Below are 23670 nucleotides of genomic sequence, written 5' to 3' on the forward strand. Positions count from 1 at the left end.
CAATAGGTTTTTATATTGAAAAATATATTTTCTTAGTTTATTTTAAGAACCACAGGTTCAAGATTTGCAGTAAACACTTTAAAAGCAAGGTACTTCACTTATATACTTTAGGAACTAGCAATATCATATACAGTCTTTGTTAAAATGGCAATAAGCTATTTTAAAAATGGACACTGCAAAAATCAACAGTTCCTGGGGGAGGTAAGCAAAGGTTAGATTGTGAGGTAAGTAAGACACTTACAAGTCTCAGTTCCTGGGCATAGGCAGCCCACCGTTGGGGGTTCAAGGCAACCCAAAAGTTACCACACCAGCATCTCAGGGCCGGTCAAGTGCAGAGATGAAAGAGGTGCCTATGGAGAACAGGGGTGCTCCGATTCCAGTCTGTCAGCAGGTAAATACCTGCATCCTTGGGGGGGGGGGGGGGTCATTCCTGCACTGAGGTTCGGTTCCTTCAGGTCCTGGGGGCTGCAGGTGCAGTGCTGGTTCCAGGCATCGGATCCCTTGTTACAGGCAGTCACGGTCAGGGGGAGCCTCTGGATTCTCTATGCAGGCGTCGCTGTGGGGGCTCAGGCGGGTTGTCTCGGGCTACTCACGGAGTCGCAGGGGAGTCCTCCCTGTGGTGTTTGTTCTCTGGATCTTGAGCCAGGGGCGTCAGGTGCAGAGTGAAAAGTCTCACGCTTCCGGCAGGAAACGGAGTATTTAAAAGTTGCTTCTTTGTTGCAAAGTAGTAGCTGTTGTTGAGCAGACCTGCTGCTCACTGGAGTTTCTTGGTCCTTTAGTCCAGGGCAGTCCTCTGGGGCTTCAGACGTCGCTGGTCCCTGTCGGATATGTCGCTGGTTGCAGTTTTTAGAGTCAGGAGACAGGCCGGTAGGGCTGGGGCCAAAGCAGTCCTTGTTTTTCCAGGTTGCAGGAATCTGATTTCCTGGGTTCTAGGGTGCCCCTAAATACTAAATTTAGGGGTGTGTTTAGGTCGGGGAGGGCAGTAGCCAATGGCTACTGTCCTGCAGGGTGGCTACACACTCTTTGTGCCTCCTCCGTGTGGGGAGAGGGGCACCTCCCTAATCCTATTGAGGGAATCCTCCAAAACTAAGATGGAGGATTTCTAAAGGCAGGGGTCACCTCAGCTCAGGACACCTTAGGGGCTGCCCTGACTGGTGGGTAACGACTCCTTGTTTTTCTCATTATCTCCTCCAGCCTTGCCGCCAAAAGTGGGGGCAGTGGCCGGAGGGGCGAGCATCTCCACTAGCTGGGATGTCCTGGGGTGCTGTAACAAAAGGGGTGAGCCTTTGAGGCTCACCGCCAGGTGTTACAGTTCCTGTAGAGGGAGATGTGAAGCACCTCCACCCAGAGCAGGCTTTGTTTCTGGCCTCAAGAGGGCACAAAGGCCCTCACCCCAGGGGGTCAGAAACTCATCTCTCAGCAGCAGGCTGGCACAGACCAGTCAGTTCTGCACTGAAGGATTGGGTAAAATACAGGAGGCATCTCTATGATGCCCTCTGTGTGCATTTTTTAATAAATCCAACACTGGCACCAGTGTGGGTTTATTATTCTGAGAAGTTTGATACCAAACTTCCCAGTATTCAGTAAAGCCATTATGGAGCTGTGGAGTTTGTTTTTGACAAACTCCCAGACCATATACTTAATATGGCCACACTGTACTTGCAATGTCTAAGAATGGACTTCAACACTGTAGGGGCATATTGCTCATGCAGCTATGCCCTCACCTGTGGTATAGTGCACTCTGCCTTAGGGCTGTAAGGCCTGCTAGAGGGGTGACTTACCTATGCCACAGACAGTATTTTTGTGTGTATGGCATCCTGAGGAGGATGCCATGTCGACTTTGCCTTTTTCTCCCCACCAACACACACAATCTACCATGGCAGTGTGCATGTGTTAGGTGAGGGGTCCCTTAGGGTGGAACAACATATGCTGCAGTCCTTACGGGCCTTCCCTGGTCACAGTAAGGCTCCAAGGACAACTGGTACCTTTTACAAGGGACTTATCTGTGTGCCAGGGGTGTGTGCCAATTGTGGAAACAATGGTACATTTTAGGTGAAAGAACACTGGTGCTGGGGCCTGGTTAGCAGGGTCCCAGCACACTTCAGTCAAGTCAGCATCGATATCAGGCAAAAAGCGGGGGGTAACTGCAACAGGGAGCCATTCTCCTACAGTCGTTGCAGTTGGTGCCTGCAGATGGAGGACAGTGGTTCCTTCACTCCACTGGAGATTCCTTCTTCCTCATGCAGACTGAAGACTTACTGCCTCAGAGGATACAGAGCCGGGGAAATGTTGTAGAAGCAGGAAGGAGCTGTGGAAACAATGTTGCAGGCAGAGTCTTTGTCGTGGATGCAGATTTTCAGTTCCTGGAGGGTCCAGTTGCAGTTTGTGTCCAGAAGTCAAAGTAAAGGTTGTAGAAGAGTCCAGCTAGAGTCTTGCAAGCCGAATCGGAGGACCTACTCAAGAGGTAGACCCTAAATAGCCCTGGAAGGGGGACTGGTCACCTAGCCAGATGACTACCCATCAGGAGCCTCTACCCACCTTGGATTTAAGATGGCAGAATCAAGGGGTGGTGATGGACAGGGGAGGGTCTTGAGGTCCCTGAACCAGTGCACACGTTTATGCCCCAGAGTGCATGGAATCATACTTCCAATACTGGCAACAGTATTGAGAAAGGATTCAGACGTATGATACCAGACATGCCTAGGTTCGGAGTTACTATTTCTCCAGTACACACGTAAAATGGCATCCCACGCACTCACGAAGTCCATGAAAGTGGAGCTGGAGTGCAGATACACTTTGCATGGGCTCCCCATGGGTGGCATAATACATGCTGCAGCCCACGAGGGACCCCTGGTACTCCAATGCCCTGGGTACCATATACTAGGGACTTATATGGGGGCATCAGTATGCCAAATGTGTGGTGCAAGCAAGTTTAAAGGAAGAGAGGATAATCACTGGGGTCCTGGTTAGCAGGATCCCAGTGAATACAGTCAAAACATATTGACAATAGGCAAAAAGTGGGGGGTAACCGTGCCAGAAGGCGGGTACTTTCCTACACTGCCAAATAAGCATGAGGTGTTCATCAACCTCGGTGCCAGTTTGGTGGAAGAAAAAAAAACTTCTTCCCAAGATGGTCCAGCCTCTTGGATCCCCTATCCGGGGGAGCTGAAGGGAATGAGGCGTGTGACGTAGAGGCTAGGACCCCCTAGCTCTCAGGGGTGGGGTGTTAGCTGAGAAAACTAGGGTAACCCGGAGCGGTTCGATGACATTGAGCAATCGTACTATTAACAAAAGCCACTGAGCTTGGACCAAGTTCCCAGCAGGACATCTGAAAGTGCTTCACTGAATGGCAAAAGGGGTTCAGATGTGTGGAGATGCTGGCCTTGACCGCTACTGATGGCAGTTCGAGGTCGAGAACCTCAACTGCCCTACGCACCATCATTGAATAGGACACTCCCTCCTCCATAGTCACTGGGGAGGAGGGGTGGATGGGGGGGGGCAGTCCAGTTTCTGGAGAGGCCTCTCCTAGCTCCTCATACCAGTCAATGCATTTTTCCAGCTGGAGTTCTAAAGGGTCCAGCAACCCCTCCCACTCTTCTCCCATGCCTGGCATTGGGTCAGGCAGTAGTCTGACATGTGGGCACTGTCGGCACCAGAATCGTCATCGTGCAACACAGTCTTGGCTCATTGGTTATAAGAATGGGGTTGGCACCATGGATGTCGTGACTGCCGCCAGGGAAGGTCGCCTAGGTACGACTGGCGCTGGTCTGAATCCAGACTCTGATCCTTGAGACTCTGCCGGAGCTGAGGCCAAGGCCGCCGGCATGGATCAGGATGGCCCGAAGGCGCGCAAGGGGGGTTGGTTTGCTCAAATACATGGAGCATGGCCTTGTACAGCTCCTTTATTTGAGCGGGTGCCGACCGGGTCCCTGCAAAGGTGGGAGATATGGAGTCAAACTTGCTTATGGATCTGTAGAACCGCGCCTGAAACACCAATGTTCCCCACTCGTTTTGTCGGCTGACAAAGTAAAGTCAAAGTCCTCTTGGATGACTTTGTAGTAAAGTACCTTTTTTCGTCATGGTTACCCCCACTTTTTGCTTGCTATCAGTATGCTTAGACTGTTTTCACTGGCATCCTGCTAACCAGGATCCCAGTAATTGTGCTCTCGCCCTCTAAGTTTGGTTCCATTGGACCTATGTGCACTCCACAATTGACATATAGGTGTCCCCGTAAAAGTCCCTAGTATATGGTACTTCGGTACCCAGAGCATTGGGATACCATGGGTCCCCCTTGGGCTGCAGCATGTATTGTGCCACTCATGGGAGCCCATGCAAGATGTGTCTGCAGGCAGCCATTGCAGCCTGCATGAAAAGGTGCATGCACCCTTTCACTACAGGTCACTGCACCAGGTCACTACACGTCACCTCTATGGCAGGCCCTTCCAATCCAGAGGGCAGGGTACAGGTCCCTGTGTGTGAGGGCACCCCTGCATTAGCAGAAGTGCCCCTACATACTCCAGTTTCACTGCGCTGGACTTCATAAGTGCAGGGAAGACATTTTACCAGTGTACTGGACGCAGGTCACTAACTATGTCCAGCGACATAACGGTAACTCCTAACCTGGCCATGTTTGGTATCAAATATGTCGGACTCATACCACAATACTAATGCCAGTATTGGTTGAATGATCCCATGCACTCTGGGGGCTCCTTAGAGGAGCCCCCCCAAGTATTGCCCTTACCAGTCTTCCAGGGTTTTCCAGGAAGCCTGCGCTGTTGCAGCCCTTCAAACAGGTTTCTGCCCTCCTGCTGCTTGACCAGCTCAGGCAGGGGGAAGGCAGAACAAAGGATTTCCTGTGGGAAGAAAGACTTCAGCTACCCCAAGAAGCAGGAATGAATCGCCCTTGGAGTGAAGGAGTGACTCCCCTGCATCTGCAGGCATCTACAGCAATGACGTCCAGGTGCACTGATCTGCTCTCCTCTGAAACTGTGTGGATCTTGCATCACACGTGGTGGTCTGAAGTGCTCACCTTGGTCCGCTCTGCCTACTGTCGAACTTGGGAGATGGTGAGCCCTTGTCTCTCCTTGCAGGATAGTACCACTGTGCACCGCAGCTCTTGCAGCAACTAAGGCTTGTTGTCTCCTGTTCCAAGGGATCTTTAGGGTCAGAGTAGCCCCAGCCCCCAGTTCTTCATCCTTCTAAGGACAGTCTCCTCTCTGCTGCTCCAGCAACGTGGGACTCCTCTCCAGGTGTCCTGTTTGGGCCTCACTGCAACTTACTGTGCTTGCTGGCAGTGGGTTGCCTGTGGGGGCTCGACCGCTTCTGCTGGTTCTCCCGACTGCTGAGGGTCAGCCTTGAATCCCCTCCAAGGGTCAAGACCCTTGGACCTTGCTGGTCCTCTTCACCCTTGCAACTCTTCTTTGGCCTCCTCTTGCATTTGCCAAGGCTTGTTGGTGGTTCTCCTAACCACTGACCATCTGCGACCCGGCGACCGACATGGGACACCATCTGCACTGCTCCAAGGACTCCTCTGCAGCTCCTGGACTCCACAGCTGGTCTTCTTCCCCCGTCGACCTGGATCTTCATCCACAGAAGAGTGGGTAATGGCTCCTGCCCGGACTGGTCTTGGATTGGACTGTCCCCTCTTTTGCAGGTACTCTTCTTCCAGAATCCACCTTTGGTTCCCTCTGGATTGTGCAAGAACAGGACCAGACCATTTTCGAAGTCCTCTTGTTAGTCCTTGGGAACGCCAGGTACTTCCCTCTGCTCCCCTGGTTGCTGGGGATCACTAAGGTACTCCCCTCTTGTGGTCCTGAGCTCTCCAAGCTCCCCTCTAACTACTCCACACCTTTGGGTTGGGGGAGGGGGGGGGCTTCACTTCACATTCCACCATTTTATTATATGGTGTGGCCCTCCCCTAGGGCCCTCACTATTTTCTACAATTCTTGCCAATGCTTGTTTTCTATGCTAATTTCTGATTGCTATTGTGTAGATGTAAAGTGTATACTAACCTCCAGTTAGGAGGACTGCCTATAAGTAACCTAGTGTAGTCTTACTGTAATAAAGTACCTTTAGTTTTGTAACAATGTGTGGTTCCTTTTATGTGTGATAAGTTACTGTGTGACTACTGTGGCATTGCATAAGCTTTGCATGTCTCCTACATAAGTCTAGGCTGCTCATCCACAGCTACCTCTAGAGAGCCCCGACTTCCTAGACACTATCTTCATTCACTAATAGGGGTTGCCTGGACCTGGAATAAAAGGTACCAACACCATAGGTGTCCATCACACACCAGGCCAGCTTCCTATAGACTACTTCTTCTTGTGCCTCTTTCCTGAGTGCCCCAAGGACCTCGAATGGGAGAAAGAGGACTTGGAGCTCTGAGATCAGGCCCGCGACCTTCTTCTCAACTGGTACCAAGATCTTCTCGGAGTCTTGCGTGGCGATGTTGCCGACTGCAAGCAGATTTACGGACTTTGAGGCACCACAGGCAAACAAGATTGGGAGGGGGGTGGGGGGGGGGGGGGGGGGGTCAGTGACAGGCATCACACAGTCTGAACCCAGGCTTCCTCAGAGACATTCGATACACTAGTAAAAAACTGAACAAATTGTTTTAAAAAAAAGGCCCGTCGAAAAGCGGCAGAGGGGTAGCTCTCTTCGGTCCTGCGCTGTCTGGCACAGACAGAAAAATAAAACTGATGCCCGCATGCCGGGGTGGCACCTATATAGATGACCACAAATTAACATCCAGCACCAATGAGGCTATGCGGAGCTGAATAGAGCCACCCGATGGAGTAAATACCGAAGTACAAGTGAGATTGAATACTAGACTAAGTGATCAAAAGCACAATTGGGAGACTTGCTGTTTAGAGCAGTCAAGAATGCAAGACATGGCAGGAAAACAGCATCCATATAAAGTCCTCTTACAATGGCAATTTACACCAACTCAGCTATAATAATGGTATCAACGAAACCAGACTGCTGCTGGCAGGAGCATGGGGGACAAACACACAGTGCTTATATATTTTGGAGATGCAACATCTTACCAGAATCTGGGGGGGGGTACGAAGGGGGGTTAATGGTTATGGTGACAGTTCAGGCATAAGGTATTAACAAATCCAGGACATACTAAATGGTATTTAGTGATGTCCCCTAAAAGCAGTGTTTCCAATACAAATGAAAGGATGTAAGTAAAAAAAATGCACAGCCACTACTAGTTTCATGGCAACTAATTAGTGTAAGGTGAGTGAAACCAGAAGGAATAAAGGTGCACATACTCTGGCCATATGTTAGCTATGTAAAAGACAAAAGCTTCAGCCGTGAGATTGGGTGTTAAACCTGAAAGTAGGGGGGGCGGGGGAAAACATGTGCGCATGAGAATTTCTGTGCAACCCTTAAGTACCCCAGACACATATTATCCCCATCAGAAAGAGTGAGACCCTCATATCACTTGAAAGTGGGCAACAAAAGAATGGAGACATAGCTATGAAACAGCCACTGAGGTATACTTGTGTACTGGAATAATGCAGTTGGTGAATCCATACTAACGTGGAAAAGCAGCATCTGTTGCATAATTTAAAGATTTCAAGAAAAATAAATCTGTTTGAGCTAAAACATAGGGCATCGTAAGCAACACAATGCAGGGGCAGATCCTTTCAACTGTGGGTTGCTGTATTCAGGTGTTAAAATGATACTAATAAGAGGAAACATTTAACCAGGTAACATTGAGAAATAGTGCTGTATTAAACCACATAATTTTTCTTTCCCAGACTATAGGTTTAGTCAACTCTGCAGAACAATTTGGTCCTTTATCGCTGCATAATCCAGTGGCCATCGGTATAGTGCTCAGGGTGAGCGTAAAGATTACAGTAAATGTGCCTATTATGGCTTTAAGGTGACAGGATGGGTGAAATAATAACTAGGGAACACTTTGTTATTCTGTGCTTTTGAAAATACAATAAAAACATTTAAACCCATAAGAAGGCAAGCACATTAAAAAGAATGCCAGATGTCTGCAGGGATAATTTTCATCTGAAATATCATCCGGCTCTGAATGCCATAGCTGGAATATTGCTACTCCTTTAAAAGGCCACTTTTGACATACTGTTTACAGCTCTATAGAGCTCAGAGAGACTGTGAAATCCTAACTAGAGTATAAAAATAAAAATAAAAAAAATAAAAAAATAGTTTCCGGATTGTATCATAGTTTTCACTTCAAAATATAGAACAAAAATCCTTACCCAGTGATAATCCTGTTGTAAGAGGTGCAACTGTTCCTAATAAGAAAGAAAGAATGTAAATTATGTTACTACATTAATCCATCAAAAAACAAATCTAACAGTGGAAAATGTGTAAACACCCTGTGAAATTAATCCTGTCAAATTAAAAGTTAGACAGATTACCAGAAAAAAGTGACCAATTTAGAGTTGATATAGTCATCCCACACAGGCACACGCACACTTTTTTCCAGCACTCAACTAACCTATCCAGAGACAATGAAAAACAACATTATTAACTCCTTGAGTATAGTATTAGGGATGGGTACAGTCCTGGAAAACAGGGCTGAATCCTTCAGCAGCTTACTCATAAGTGAAAGACTGACAACACAAGAAAATCTTCCTCTGACCCATATTTGCCTGCACCACTGAAACTTTGCTAAGAGACTTATACACCACCACTGTGTTCTAAAACAATGCAAAGATAGCACGTCCACAGAAATCATAACGTGCACTGGACTGGACATTTTTTTTCCATAAGATGCAATGCTTCCTCACTCAAATACTAATTTTTCTCCTTCAACATCGCCATTACTCCAGAACATTCTAGGACTGCAATGATTTTACACCGATTTCATAGCTAAAACAGCCCACCAAAACATACAGTACGCCTAAGCAGAACAAAGGACCCCCATCATTCAAAAAACAATTAAATAGAAATGAACAGAGAAGGCAAATGTGTTTTAGGTAAATCGTACAAATTCCCTGATTGACCAGTATTATCAGACTGCCTGGATGGCCAGTCATGCAGGATCACCTCAACTCACTGTTTTATGACATTGGAAGATGATTCTAAAAGTGTGTGTGTGTGTGTGTGTGTGTGTGGGGGGGGGGGGGGGGGGGGCATGCATGCATCTTTTGGATGGATATTTTTTCTTCTGTAAGCCATAGCCTATTGTGATTCAAAAAGGGTAGGTCTGAAGAGAAAGTACTTTACCTGAATGGATTCTCAATGCCACTTGTCTACCTTACCATCTTGGAGGCTATCAAAATAATATTGATAAGCCATGTAGGTGCTCAACATCTATCCCAATTGTATGCAGCAAACTTAAAAGATATACAATAATATTTTCTAGTACTTTTCTTAATAAACCAGGATTTTTACAAGGTTTCCCTTAGGAACATCACGTATGTGCAGTTGCAGTTGCATAAATAGGACTATTCAATTCTGACCTACAGCACATGAACAGCTTTTTTCTTTCTACAAATGAAAGGATAATTTTCTAGTAGACTGTTGAGGCTGTCCAATTGCACATAGTGCAAGGGAATGTGAGCCCTGGATACAGTTAAATGGGGCAGGTAAGGAAAAGCGTTACTAAGCAGAACAATCTGAGTTTATACGGTTGTAGATTTATATCCGTGCACTTCCTTGTCATCTAGTTTTGGGTCTGAAAAATTCAAATGTTTTTTGTACAGAAGTCTTCAGTTTTGGTTTCAGGTGTGCATCAAATGACTAATGAGCACATTCCTTGAAATCTTCAAAGCATAAGGACACAGACCACGCTGCCGTTGCAGATTCATATTGTATGGACAAGACCCCAAAAGGAGACGGAGCTTTACAAGAGAAAAGTTTCATGCATAAGAACAGGTAAGTATTCTACAACAGAACAATTTTGAACGTAACTGTTTTGTTTCATTTTGCTACTCGTCTTTGGAGCCACTACACAACTGATATGTCCAGCTCCCACTGTTTTTTCAGTACAATACTATAAGAATGGTGGACAAGGAAATAAACCTAGGGGGGCATTCATGGTTCTTTTCTTCACTCATCTGGGTTGTAAGGCAAACCATTTTCCTGCCAAAAAGGGGGTGAGCAATTTGCACCTCACAACTAGCTGATTTACAGAAATCTCAAGATGGCAGATAGCCACCCTGTCCGGAATCTCTTACAGGAAGGCGATTAGATGGCTAGACTGGATATAAAGGAGGCACACCTGACAGTGTCACTTAATTCTCATATGGGCAGTAAAAACGAGGCTGTTCTATTGGCTATAACTTGTAACATCACAGATCCTCCAGTTACTAAAAATATATATCTATGAAGTGCTCTGCTTCCTACGAAAGTTCTACTGCTCCATATGATACTTAAAAAACAAACATAACAAGCATTTGCAATGCAACGGGTCACGCGTTTGCTCGTGTTAGAGCTGATAGCGTTGTAAACTCCTAACCCGACTTTTCACTGGTAATGAAACCTATCGGAAAAAGTGCATTTATGTACGTAACCCGGAAAAGTGCAATTAACTGTGTAACAGGGCCGATACTATGTAAAGCGCTCGACTTCTGCCAAGCAAGATCGCGCTGGGAAAATAGAGAAAAAGTAGTCCAGGAGCCGGACAGAAAACAGCGAGCCTCGCACGTTTTCTGTACTTGGTCGATGCGCTCAAGGAGGGCTATCCACCGGAAAAGGCATGACATGTGCATGCCTTCCACTAATGAAATCAAGCACATTCTAACAGGCAAGCCCACAAGCCAATGACAGACACTGACGTGACGTGGACAGGGCTCCGAGCCCTTTTTAATTACTAAAGCGTCCCGCTTAGCGAAACGCATGCGACGCAGGCTCGATCCTAAAAAGGATGGACATTGTGACAAACCAGAAAAAACACTATATCTTGGAACGTAGCAATCTGGGTTTAATCACTGCTTCAGCACTCCTGTAAATATATGATTTGTGATAGAACTGCAAATATGTGAAATACAATGCAACTGCTTGATAATACAAAACAAATTAGAAACCCCCTAATAACAAACAGCACTAAGTTTCTTCCAAGGTAGATTTGCATTATAAATAGCTACACATGCATACCTGTATTTGAGCCGCCTAATGTGAACCCTGCTGCAGGTTTGGCTCCAAAGAGTCCGCCAGTAAAGGTTCCTGGTGCGGTAGCTGATTGACTAGTGGCGGCACCAAGTGTACTAAAATTGATACCAGTTGATGTGCCAGTGTTCGAACTGGAAAACAAACAGAAACATTGCTATTGAACTGAAGTCTGAGTCTTATATTGCACAAGTAATTTAAATGATGACATGATTTCTTAGCTCTTTGAAACCTTCCAAATGTACAGCCATTACAGAAATACTTTCAATGCATAAAAAAGTACAGCAGTATATAGCTCTAAGAAAGGTCGTAAAAAAAAAAAAAAGAAAAAAAAAAAGAAAAAAAAAAGATGAGATTAAAAGATAGCATGCAGTTTTGAACTAACCTCGGCTAAAGTGTGTGCCCCCTGGAGCAGAGCACAACAAGATCGGAGCCCCTTACACGTGCTCACAGGATTTGCCAGGGCAGTGTCAGGACCGGATGTATACATGTGCTTGCCAGGTCAAAGAACTGGCAGACCCAATCCATATGCAGAACCAAGCATGTTCTGATCATAGAGACCACTGCCTACTCCAGGGCATATTTTTGTTTGTCATAACCCCATTAGTGTATCACTGCAAAGTGCCCATATCTCATTTCATAGATCACATCCTCTTTTTTAAAGTTATACCCCTGCAACCTAACAACACCTAATATTCCATAGCTCATCTATTAAAACTGCCAGCCAATGCATATATTCTCCTCTTTCACTACAGCTCACACCTAATTCCTCTTAATTGAATCTACCACATAGAAACTTAAGTACATTTATGACATGGTTTTCTTAAGAGAGCAAGATGAATCCCAATAACCAACAATACACAAAAAATAAACACGCATTTGCAATGCAATAGGTCTCACATTTTCTTGAGTTGGAGTTATTGGCACAGAAATTAGAAATTAAGGCTGGAAAAGTATTTTCTCTTTATTTTAACAGAATGAAACGTCTTGCAAGCATTCTTGCCTTGTATTTCAACGAGCAGAGCAGCCGGAGAAGACTTATGGCCCCCAATGAAGGAGATAAGTAATACCCTGTGTGCGATGGGCTGCGTGCTACAGGGAGGGGCCCTGGAAAGAGTGACTCGAGATGCTAAGCAAGTTTCACATCATTGCTTCTAGGTTTAGCTACATTCTACCAGGAAGTGTATATTGTGGCTTTCGTGAGCAGTGAGCTAAAACTACTGGGTGTTTCTTTTGTAAAATAAGCTTATTTTAGGAGCCAGTGGTAAACGAGGATAGCACTAATAAAGCCAAACAAAACAAATGTCAGCAACATGGAAGGAAGTGGGAGGAATGGAATGCTGCAATAAAACGCAGGCGGCTACTTCAGGGTAGTAAGTGCTAGATAAGTGCAATTACAAAACAATATAAAAAAAACACACTAATACCATAACACTCAGCAGTTGGAAGTTGATTGTAGTGCATACAGACTGCATAATAATTTCCTTAGACTGCAACACACTCATATAAGACAAAACTGCTAAGGGTCATCTTTCCCCCAGTACTGTTCCAGTACACAGCAATAAACCACCCATCACAAAATGAACAGGCATGGAGTAACTGAAGCAATTTGTAACATGCAATAGGACAACAGAGGACTTTAATGCAGCTCACCAATGTGGGTCCCATCTAGTTATATGTTATCATAGCTTTCTGACATCTCACAATGGCTGTTGAATAGGAGATGATAGTAACAAATGCCATCACAGCAGATCTCTGATCCAGGTTTTCCTCCAACCTACATCTGCTCAGAACCACAAACGTTAAAATAACTCAGCATGGACAACCCAGTGCAGTAATCTTAAGTGAACCGAGAAAATGAGAAATAACAAAGGGACCTGCTGAGCTGCTCAAAGCTTTAGAATACTGAAAAACAAACTGTGTGCCTGTCTCACACTTTCTCATCCATCACACTGCTAAGCGCTGCATCCCATAATACGATAACCGCACCTAAGTGATCCTAATAGACAACATGGAAGCACTTCCCACATAGGATCAAAACAAAGATAAAACCCTTCCAGCCACACACCCTACGCTGGGTAGCATGCTACCCATATAGGTAAGCTCTTCAGCACCCCACATAGGGGTAGAAAGAGCTATATAACTGCTGCTATGTAATACGGAGCTGAGAGGGACACAGAGGCATAGGTGTATTGCTTTGTAATTTCTCACGTTTAAATCAGCAGGTACATTGTTTTATGGTGCATATATATATATATTTCACAAACAGAGAGGCTATCAAGCAACTGCTTGGAGCTAAATTCTCAGAAACACTGGTACCCTACCAGCGTAGGTAAACAATACTCACGCAAAAAGGTAACCTGAGAATAGAGCCAATTACTAATACATTATTCCAAATTTCTGTCTTTTATTGTCCAATTTATGTTGTCACTTGAAATCAGCAATGACAGGTCTTTGGTCAATTTTAGTGGTTACTGAACATAGCACATACCGCCAACTAGCTGTCACTTGAAAAACCCATAAATAGACTCAATTGGTGTTGTCACGAACATAGGAGATAATGCCAATATTAGTTGCCTCTTAAAAACAGCAACAAGTGTTTCGAGACAGTCTCTATCTATCTCTCTATATATATATATATATCTATACACACACACACACACACACACACTAAAGCCATATCCACAAATCACGCAAAATACATCTAATACAACATACATAGAAATGGGTATCGGGCAGAAAGGTTCATGCTCTTCCTAGAAACCTAGCATATAGTTGACTATTAAACACATTCATATAAAAAAACAAGCAGGTCATTGAAATAAAAAAAAAACTACGAGATAAACCAGGGAAAATAATTGCTGGCATAGGTAGCTTGACAGAACATAGTTCAGAATACACAGATAGGTTTTAAGCTCCCTTTGTAACTACTTTGCCTACCTATATAAAAAAGCACAAAATACTTTTTGAAACAGCTGAATGAAATTACATGGGAAGAAGCAGGGGTGTGGAGTTTAATAAAATATCCACTTGTCCATGAGACAGGCTGCTTTATAAATCTACTTGTCCTGTGAAAAAAAAATCCTCTTGTACCTTTGTTGCCACATAGTGCAGCGATAAATTAAGGCAGCAATCTCACTGTAGAAGAGCTCTGATAATAGCCTCTCTGATTATGCCAGAAATCCAATTATGCTAGGATTCAAACCCTACTATAGTTTTTAGCAATTCCCCCTTTTTGCCACCTTTCCACAAATCTACATTTGAAGGTAGTGCTAAGCAATAGTTCCAGGGTTGGAATGTGAGTCTGTGCAAACCTACTAACAAGCATGTTTTAGGGGATTTCACCAGCTTTTCTCTATTTTTTCCCAGACTGAGGAAGGTTGGAAATTTACTCCTTAGAAGGGCAGGAATAAAACTTCTTCCACAGTTGAGAAAAAGTGGTTGGAGGGAAAGTGAACTTGCCAACGCTCAACTGGTTTTTGCATGAGCAAATCTACACCTGCATATTTGCTCATGCTAAAATGCAGTTCACAAAACATTTTCTGGGAGTACAATTACCTGCTTTTGTAAGTTAATGTGCACACATGAAAGCTGTAAATCTGCATAATGCAACGACATATCATGGGTGCACTTTTGTGAATATTATTATACTTAATATGTGGGCCCCAAACTAGCTCGAGTTAGCCAAGACCTTTTGTTTTTATTAAAATTCTGTCTCTCTTTCTGTCTATAGACTAGCATTCTGCTCTTTCACAAGGAGCATATCGGCACATATTTGTTCAGTGCCAGATACTACTGTGGCAATGTGTGCTTTCAGAGCCCAAAAAATATAATTGCTTTTTTGCTAATGTTTGTTATAGAGACGAGAGCCTGGCAGTTCCCATAACAAAGTGTTACAAAAACCAAGTCTAAACTAGACAAGCATTAACAAAAACAAAAGGCTCACCACCTATATCTGACCTACAGGTTATGCCAATGATTGTATATTTTCATGTTTCCCATTATCTTGTTAAGCTGGTTGCACTGATTTTTCATTATGAATATTTTTTGGCCAATACAAGCATGCATCAACACATTTTAGTGGATGATGCTACAAAGAAATGGTACCTTAAATCTCACAGTAGTTTAGCAAAACATATTTTTCCTAATTGCATTTTTCGTGAACAAATGTGAAAGCAAAGAGTCAATCCTACTTTCAGAGCGTCTGCAAGTATTTTCATCTAATCAGAGAGCATTCTGGGAGTATTATATGTTGACTAATATTGTTAAAAACTTAGCAAACATGTGTACACATTTTTATACTGGGATCACGGTCAGCTGTGCAGTCTGAGCTTACAACATTTTCTTAGAGCGCTCACCCTAATAATAAAGGCTTTGCATTAATGATCCATAAATGCAAGTTTGAACAACATTAATGTACACACACACACACACAAATATTACCTTAACTGCAGACAATGCCCTTCCTTGATCCATAATATGGTACTGTAAACTGGCAGCCAAAAGATTTGTGCTGCAGGGGGTTGTTCTCCTTGACCCCTAAACTATATGTTCTGGGAGTCGGGCTATAAGAATTCCACAACACTGGAATAAGATTATTACATGGTAACTATGGACGTAAGTAGTCTTTATACCAGTATTGAACATAAAAGTGCTATAGAAGCCATTAGAGATTTTCTTTACACTAGATCAGCCAGTTTTTCATCATTCCCACATGTTAATTGAGCTAGTAGGAACTGTTCTAACTAACATTTATTTTCTTTACCAGAATGATCTGTCACATCAGCTGCGTGTTTCCGCAATGGGGGTCCAGGTTTGCTCCTTCTGATGCCAACCTATTCATGGGTTGGTACGAGAGTGTGCACACCTGGGTGGGACCATCGTATGACAACAATTAGCTTATTTATTAGGGCCAGTACATCAACAACATTTTTATAAATTTGGAAGGGAGAAGTCAGAGACCTCAAGGCACATCATGCCTATTTGAACCCCTCATTAAGTCTTGAATACAGCTAACCCTCTATATGCTTTATTTGGAAATGTATATAGATACCAATTTCTTGTTATCACAGTTGTTTATAAAGCAAACCTCATCTAATGCTACCTTGCATGGAAAATCAGAGCATCTTAAAAGGCAAATCAGTAATATTCCTTTTGGGAAAATCGTGAGAGCCAAAAGGAACTGTAGTCTACAAGTGGAATATGAGAAACAAGCTTTAGGCATCACTGCCAGGTTGCTTAAGAGGGTACGATCCCAAGACTTTACAAATTGCTAATAACAGAGAGCAAAAACTAAGGGATCATTTAGTTAATTCTAAAAATGAGATTAGATTTATCACCACTTACTGTAATGGCAATAGAAAGGTTTTCAACAGTCTATGCAAATATTGGGATGTCCTAACATTAGATCTGGATCATAAAAGTTTATTATCAGATCAACCTAACATGGTCAACAGTAAGGCATCAACACTACGCACCTTACTTAGTCCCAGTGATACAATTCCTTATAATGCTTGGGATACTAATACTGATTGGCTACCACAATTACCTAACAGTTCATTCAAATGTGGGAATTGTGTGTGTGGCAAATATGTTTCTGAAGTAAAAGTAATTACTGATATATTTGGTTTCAAGTGACAACTGCTGTGTTCAGTTTTTGTTGTCACTTGAACAAAGAGCTGCCTTTGCCATTTTCAAGTGATAACATAAACTAGACAATAAAAGAAAAAAGTTTGGAATAATGCCAGGGTGCAAGATGGCCACAGGTTGAGAGTGCTCCCTTGGCTGCCACTGGTCCGTCACAATCCTGCCATCCCTGGAGACCTTTGCCACCCTACCGCTGCCAGCGGGTTCTCTTGGGCACCTGTGCTCCAGAATGGAGTGGTCTGATGGAGTCTGCTGTGCTGGATCGAGCGGGCTATGTAGCGCACTCTGGGGCAGTGCTTGGGTCTGCCGATTGGCAGCGCAGGCCTGGATGTGCTGTGGCTGCCGCGCGACCCTTCCTGGGGGTGCTGCTCACCCGTAAGGGTGCTCGTTGCTGGACCCTATTAAGGGGAGGGGACTGGCCCAGGCTGGGTGCTCTCCTGTGCGCCCTTGAGTTTGGTGCGGCCCCAGGACATGGCGATGGAGGTCACATGATACTAATGCAGGCCGGCTGCAGTGTATGTTACAGCTTCGGGGGAGGTGGGCTGAAGTCTTTCCCCGTCCCCCTCTGGCTGACAGCTTGGGCCCCCGGACATTGTGTTGCAGAACCTCTAGGACATTTTTGGGGGCGTCCCTCCTCATCACTGGTAACCCAATCTTGAGGGGCATTCAACCATCCATGGCAGAACAGAACGTGCAACCACTGGCGCTCTTATAACACACAACTAATTGTCCCCGGGCTGGGCACCAAGAGCCTACAGCTTGTTAGTTGACAGCCTGGGCTCTTCCAGAGCTCTTATTATCTATGTCTGTGAGAGACAAGAGTGCGGCAGGCGATCCTTAGTTATAAACTCACATGGAGTGCAAAATTAAAGCATTGAGCCCTTTCGGGGGTTGGGTGCCTACCTCACTGACAGGTGCTCAAGGGCACTGAATTTCAACCCTTACTGCATCACTTACAAGTTTTGGCAACTGCAGTGTATGACTAAGACAAGCGCAGTGCAGACAAATCCCAAACTAAGCTGCACTTTGAACAACGCAAATCACACAGGGTGTGCAAGTAGCGTAAAGATGATAGGCAGGAGATCCGGACTCCAAAGCGGAGCTGGATCTTAAACAAATCCTCAATGCAAAGCAACACAGTCTCGCTACAAATCAACAGCAAAATAGATGCACTGTCGTTCAGGATGGATAAAATGACAGAGTGACTCGATAAGGACACAGAGCGTCTTGACACAACAAAGCGCAGAATTTCGGACAGAGTGTTTTGTAGCCATTTTAGTCACAGCTCCTCGCATGATATTTTAGCATACTAGGCCTGCCGCTGTGCACTTTAACCTAGATATATTTTATTCAGCTTCATTTATTATTCTTACAATAGCCACTTGTGCTATCTCGTTTTATTTCTCTCTATCTAGCTGTTTTTGCCTAGGCCAGCACTACATTCTCAAACAAGACATTCTTGCTCACTCTGTGCTTCTTTCACGGCTGTAGTAAGATAGGTTGCCGGTGAACGTGGTACAGGTTTTGTCTCTGATATTCATAGAAAAACACACATCCTTACGTAGGGACATTTTCTCAGAACATCAGCTGTTTTATTATAAAAACACTTCCCTGTCCCTTACACATTAGAGGGAGATTCCAGCCAGAGAACCACGACTGTATGCGGATTGCTGACCGCTTCGCTACAGCTGCTTATGCAGACTTGAGGCCTTTGCTCAGGTATGGGGGACGATGTCTTCCCAGGGGAACCTCAAGGGCAGAATTAGAGCTTAACCCGCTGTGCTTAATTATAACCTAGGTAGGAATTAGTCTATTGACTCTAGTGACCATATGGTAGCATTATTTCTATGCTTTACTCTCCTTGTCACAATTTTAATCTTGTCATGCTGTATCGTCCTGGTTATTGCAGCCAATGCTTTGCTACCTAAGATGCAGCCGCTTCATTAAAATCTTATTGAAACATATACTGCCTCGGTTTGTCATTGTGTATGTGAGACTAATGTAACAGAGAAACGGATGAGACCTGAGTGACCACAGTTTCTCCGAAAAATCAATTATGTCATGCACTTGGCTGCCCAACCATCCCTGCCCTTGGGTAGAGATGAGGCACTGCTAGTTAGCCGGAGCAAAACTCAGATTGAGGCGACAGGTGTCATCTGTAGTGGGTAAGGCTGTTTACCACACCGCAGGCGATTCTGGCACTCAAAATCCAGTAGTGTTATCAGAATAATGAGGGCCTATGTGAAAAGAGGACAAGCATGTCACCATGGCTGAGACGCAATCTGCGATGGGTAAAACACTTGCGGCTCTCCAAGCCAAGGTCAAGGACTTGAAGGCTCGGTCTCAGAGGAGTAACCTTTGGGTGGTGGGTATTGCAAAGACAACATCCATCAACAACAGAGACATATCGAACAACTGCTGGTCACCCTCTTTCTGCAGCGTATTTGTGGTTGAGCAAGTGCATCGGCCGCTTGGCCCCAGACTGCCTCCGGGGGCGTCTCCTAGGCCAGTGATAGTTAAATTACTACACTACAGAAGTATCTCTGTGAAAAGTAAGGGAACTCAAGACACTGCGGCATGAAGGATCTGATCTCTCTCTTTACCCTGACTTTACAGAGCAGGTGCAAAAAGCACAAAAACGTTCTATTTCAGCAAACAAGCAGCTAAGGGATCTGGACTATATGCTTTACCCGGCTACGCTGCGGCTTAAGGTGGGTGGACAGTTATAGTTACTTGAAATAACAGGTAAATTTGTTTGGTTTTGTACGTTTCAAATGTGAGCCTAATTATAACCTCCCTGTAACTTTTTTTTTTTCCCCTTCAGTAATTTTTTTTTTTTTTTTTTGTTAAAACTTTTACTTTACATTAATCCAACCACCTGTGGCCAAGGCCCTGCTGCCAACCCAACCCCCTGTGCAAACCAACTCCACGCCAAGCACGGCAAGGGTTAGCATCAGGCCAGACCCTGCGGCCAACCCCCTATAACCACCTAACTCTTCATTACACATGACCTTCAGCCATGCATGGAGGTATTTGGCCAGAGGGCCTGCAGCCTTCACTATGGCACTCATGAAGTACTTCTTTGTTTAGTGGAGATGTGATCATATTCTGATGGATACAACTACCTGTGGATTCCTCACCTAAAGAATTTTCCCCACGCGCCAGCCCTCGATGGAAATGTTCTTCTAGCTCTGCACGTCGACTATGACGTCACAATTGCCCGACTCCACGCGACGCCATCATCCAGGCAATAAGAAGCCCTCGTCGATGTGCAGACGTCAGTTCCCTTTTTTCCGTGCCTTCGAGTAACGTTTTTTCTTCGAAGCTACCAGGGAGCTACAGTTTCACTCCGGTGTAACTATGTTGCAACCGAGGAAGTCAGGTTTTAAACCCTGTAAACAGTGAGGAGGTCGCATGTCGGTCACGGACCCACATGATAATTGCTTGTGGTGCCTTAGTTCCGACCATGAAGTCGAGTCAGGCGGTTCTTGCCAACGCATGAATCATAAGGCCCTGAAAGAACGGGAGGCTAAGTTGTTTCTTGCTCGTTCTAAGAAGAGGAAGGAGAAGCATCACCGTAGAGAGTGTTCTTCAAGATCCTCGAAAACTCATCGGCGCCATCGGGCTTCTCGACTTCGACATGGCTCACGGCGCCGATCGAGCAGAGAACGCTCCCGTTCGAGGTCGCCATCGGCTCGGCGCCGACCGACGTGGGAGATCAGCCCGACTGTCAAGCCTCCACCTCCAACGACTCCAGCTTCTCCGAAGTCTCCACTGTCGGTGTATGAAGTGGATGTGCATCAGGAGCAAGGGCTTCTCCGGAGCAGGAGATGCCTGGGCCATCATCATCGGCTTCACCGCCGGCGCCGGTTCCTCAAAGTTATCCGGCTTTCCCGGCGCCGGGCAAGGATCCCGCAGCAATTCTGAATGCTATGTTTAATATTTTTGCCACCATGGGGGCCAGTCAGGTCCTTTGGCCTTTGACTTGGGTGCTCCGGCTCCTTACAAGCCGACACCCTTTATGCCCTTTCTTCCTTCTGGAAGTACAGCTTCGGTACCAATGCCTTTGGAGTCGCCCAGAAGACCGGTGACGTCGACGACGTCCACCATCCCGGCGCCGTTGGATTCACCACGGATCCAGTCGACCTTGAAATTGCCTGTGGCGCCGGAGGATCCTGCGTCGGATGGCTCCGAGGGTCGGCGTCGTCAGAGATCTGTAGCGTCGGCCCACGCCTCATCGACGCCAGGGCTCGAGTCCAGATTCCGCTCCAGGAGGTTGGCTCTAAGGCTGCTGGAAGAACAAGAATATGAGAGGCAGCACTTGGAGGAAAGAGAAATCATGGAGCCTTCAGGGGACCTGCAAGGCTTGGATACTGCAAGCAGCCTAGACACTTCCCCGGAATGGGACCTGGCTTCTCTGGGGGAGTATACGAAGGAGGCTGCTTCTTTTCGTGCTGTAGTGAGGAAAGCAGCAGACTTTTTGGACCTTCCACTTCCTGCTGCGGAGGTGAAGACAAACCTCCTGACCGAAGTGCTGCATCCAGCATCAGCTGTGGCGGAACCCCTTCTTCCTTTCAATGAGGCTCTTTTGGACCCTATTAAAGAAGTTTGGAAGGAGCCAGTGACTTCGGCTGCCGTGAACAGGGCGGTGGCGAGACGCTATCGTGTGGCCCCAGGTGATCCGGACTTTTTGACCAAGCACCCAACTCCGGAGAGTTTGGTTGTCCAAGTGTCGTGCTCCTCCCGTTCTGCTCCTGGTTCGTTTCCCGGGGCTCCAGCGGACAGGGCGTCTAAGAGAATGGACCAGGCAGCTAAAAAGGCCTTCTCTTCCTGCAGCACGGCTTTAAAGTCTACTAATGCCACTTGCATTTTAGGTTGTTACATTTATGCCCTTATGGATGAGGCTAAGGGCCACCCAGGATTATCACAGGAGGTGTTGAACCTTTTGTCGGACGCTCAGGCGGCGACCCAGGTGATTCAATCTGGGCTGGACACCTCGGACTTGGTGGCCAGGGCTATGGGCACGTCCATAGCGACGCGACGGCAGGCCTGGCTGCGTTTGTCGGAGTTCTCCCCTGATGTTCAGACTACTCTCCTGGACCTGCCATTTGATGGAGACAAACTTTTTGGATCAAAAGCAGACTCTGCTTTAGAACGATTTAAAGAGAGCACTATCAGTTTGAGGTCCTTCCGTTTGGTCTTACTTTGGCACCTCGGGTCTTCACGAAGGTGATGGCGGTGGTGGCAGCAGAGCTCAGAAGAAAGGGAATAGCAGTATTTCCTTATCTGGACGATTGGTTGATCAAAGCCAAGTCTCCGGAGCTCTTGCGGCATCACCTGCAGTCGACAACTAAGTTGTTGTTCGACCTGGGTTTTTCAGTGAATGTGCCCAAATCTCTCCTGGAGCCCTCTCAACGTCTCCTGTTCATAGGGGCAGTACTGGAACACAACATTGAATCTGGCCTTTCCTCCGCCGCAGCGGGTTCAGGACATTCAGGCGTTGATTCCAATGTTTCGAAATGGAGCGGTCGTTCCAGTCCTCAAGGGCCTTAGTCTGCTCGGTCTGTTTGCTTCTTGCATTCTGCTGGTCACGCATGCACGCTGGCACATGGGGGCTCTTCAGTGGTGCGTCCTCAGGCAGTGGTTTCAACACAAAGGAGATCTCGAGGACTCGATAAGGATCTCCAGAGACGCTGCAGCGGATCTTCGATGGCGGGCTGCGGTTGGCAACCTGTCGCAAGGAAGGACGTTCTCGCTACCTCCACCAGTGGCCACAGTTGTAACAGATGCTTCCACTCTAGGGTGGGGAGCTCATCTGGGGAACCTAGAGATCAAAGGTTGTTGGTCTGCAGTGGAACAGAAGTTTCACATCAATCTGTTGGAATTGCGGGCGATACGTCTGGCTCTCAGGGCCTTCTTCCCTTCCCCTCGCGGTCAGTCGGTTCAGGTCCCGACAGACAATACTACCGCGATGTGGTATATAAACAAGCCGGGAGGAGTGGGGTCGTATCTTCTCTGCAGAGAAGCTCTTCGGCTCTGGTCCTGGCTTCAGGACCACACTATTTGCTTGGTAGGAGTTCTGAACGTGCGTGCGGACAGTCTCAGTCAGCTCATCTCGACCGATCACGAGTGGCGCCTTCATCCAGATCTGGCCCTTTACGTCTTCCAGAGGTGGGGATATCCACCATTAGATCTGTTTGCCACTCGGGAGAACGCGCACAGCCCGTCGTTTTGCAGCCTCCAGTATCCGGTCCAAGGAGCTTTCGGGGACACGTTTCAGGTGTCCTGGAAGGGTCAGTTGCTTTACGCGTTTCCCCCCATACCCTTTGTTTCTCTGGTTTTGAGGAAGATCCGCCAAGACCGGGCACAAGTCATCTTAATAGCTCTGGATTGGCCAAGAAGGCATGGTACTCGGATCTTCTCCAACTCTCTCTGTGCCCTCCGCTCCGTCTCCCGTACAGGGCAGACTTCCTCTTGCAGTTGCAGGAGCAGGTTCTACACCCCCCACCTCCAGAGCCTGCACCTTCACGCCTGGAGATTGAACAGGGCAATCAGAGTTACTTTTCTCTCCCGCCGGTGGTGGAAGTTATTTTTATCGGCCAGGCGACACCAAATCGATCTATGCAAGCAGGTGGGACAGATTTGTCAGTTGGTGTGGAGAGAACCAAATTGATCCCTTGAAGGCCCATTTGTCTGATGTATTGTTATTTGCTTTATCCTTGGCACAGAAGGGTTGTGCAGTTGCCACAGTTAAGGGTTATTTATCTGCGCTGTCGGCTTTTCTGTGCCTTCCAGACCAACCATCCTTGTTTAAGTCACCTATTGTATTGAGGTTCATTAAGGGTCTCACTAATAAGTTTCCGCCCACTCCGTTTGTTATGCCACAGTGGGATCTTAATTTAGTATTGACCTTTCTTATGGGATCGC

General features: G+C 46.1%; 1 protein-coding gene across 2 annotated transcripts in view; it reads right to left on the bottom strand.

Annotated features, from left to right (window-relative positions):
* The window catches only part of NUP58 (nucleoporin 58), a 412103-nt gene that overhangs the window by 347675 nt on the left and 40758 nt on the right, over nucleotides 1–23670 (bottom strand). For both annotated transcript variants that reach the window (XM_069202234.1, XM_069202233.1), the window contains exons 2-3: nucleotides 11086–11231; nucleotides 8241–8276 (exon numbers count right to left, since the gene is read on the bottom strand). In XM_069202234.1, the coding sequence (XP_069058335.1) occupies nucleotides 8241–8276; nucleotides 11086–11231 (182 nt within the window). The remainder of the gene's footprint in view (nucleotides 1–8240; nucleotides 8277–11085; nucleotides 11232–23670) is intronic.

Source organism: Pleurodeles waltl, chromosome 8, assembly GCF_031143425.1.
Source record: "Pleurodeles waltl isolate 20211129_DDA chromosome 8, aPleWal1.hap1.20221129, whole genome shotgun sequence".
Taxonomy (NCBI): domain Eukaryota; kingdom Metazoa; phylum Chordata; class Amphibia; order Caudata; family Salamandridae; genus Pleurodeles; species Pleurodeles waltl.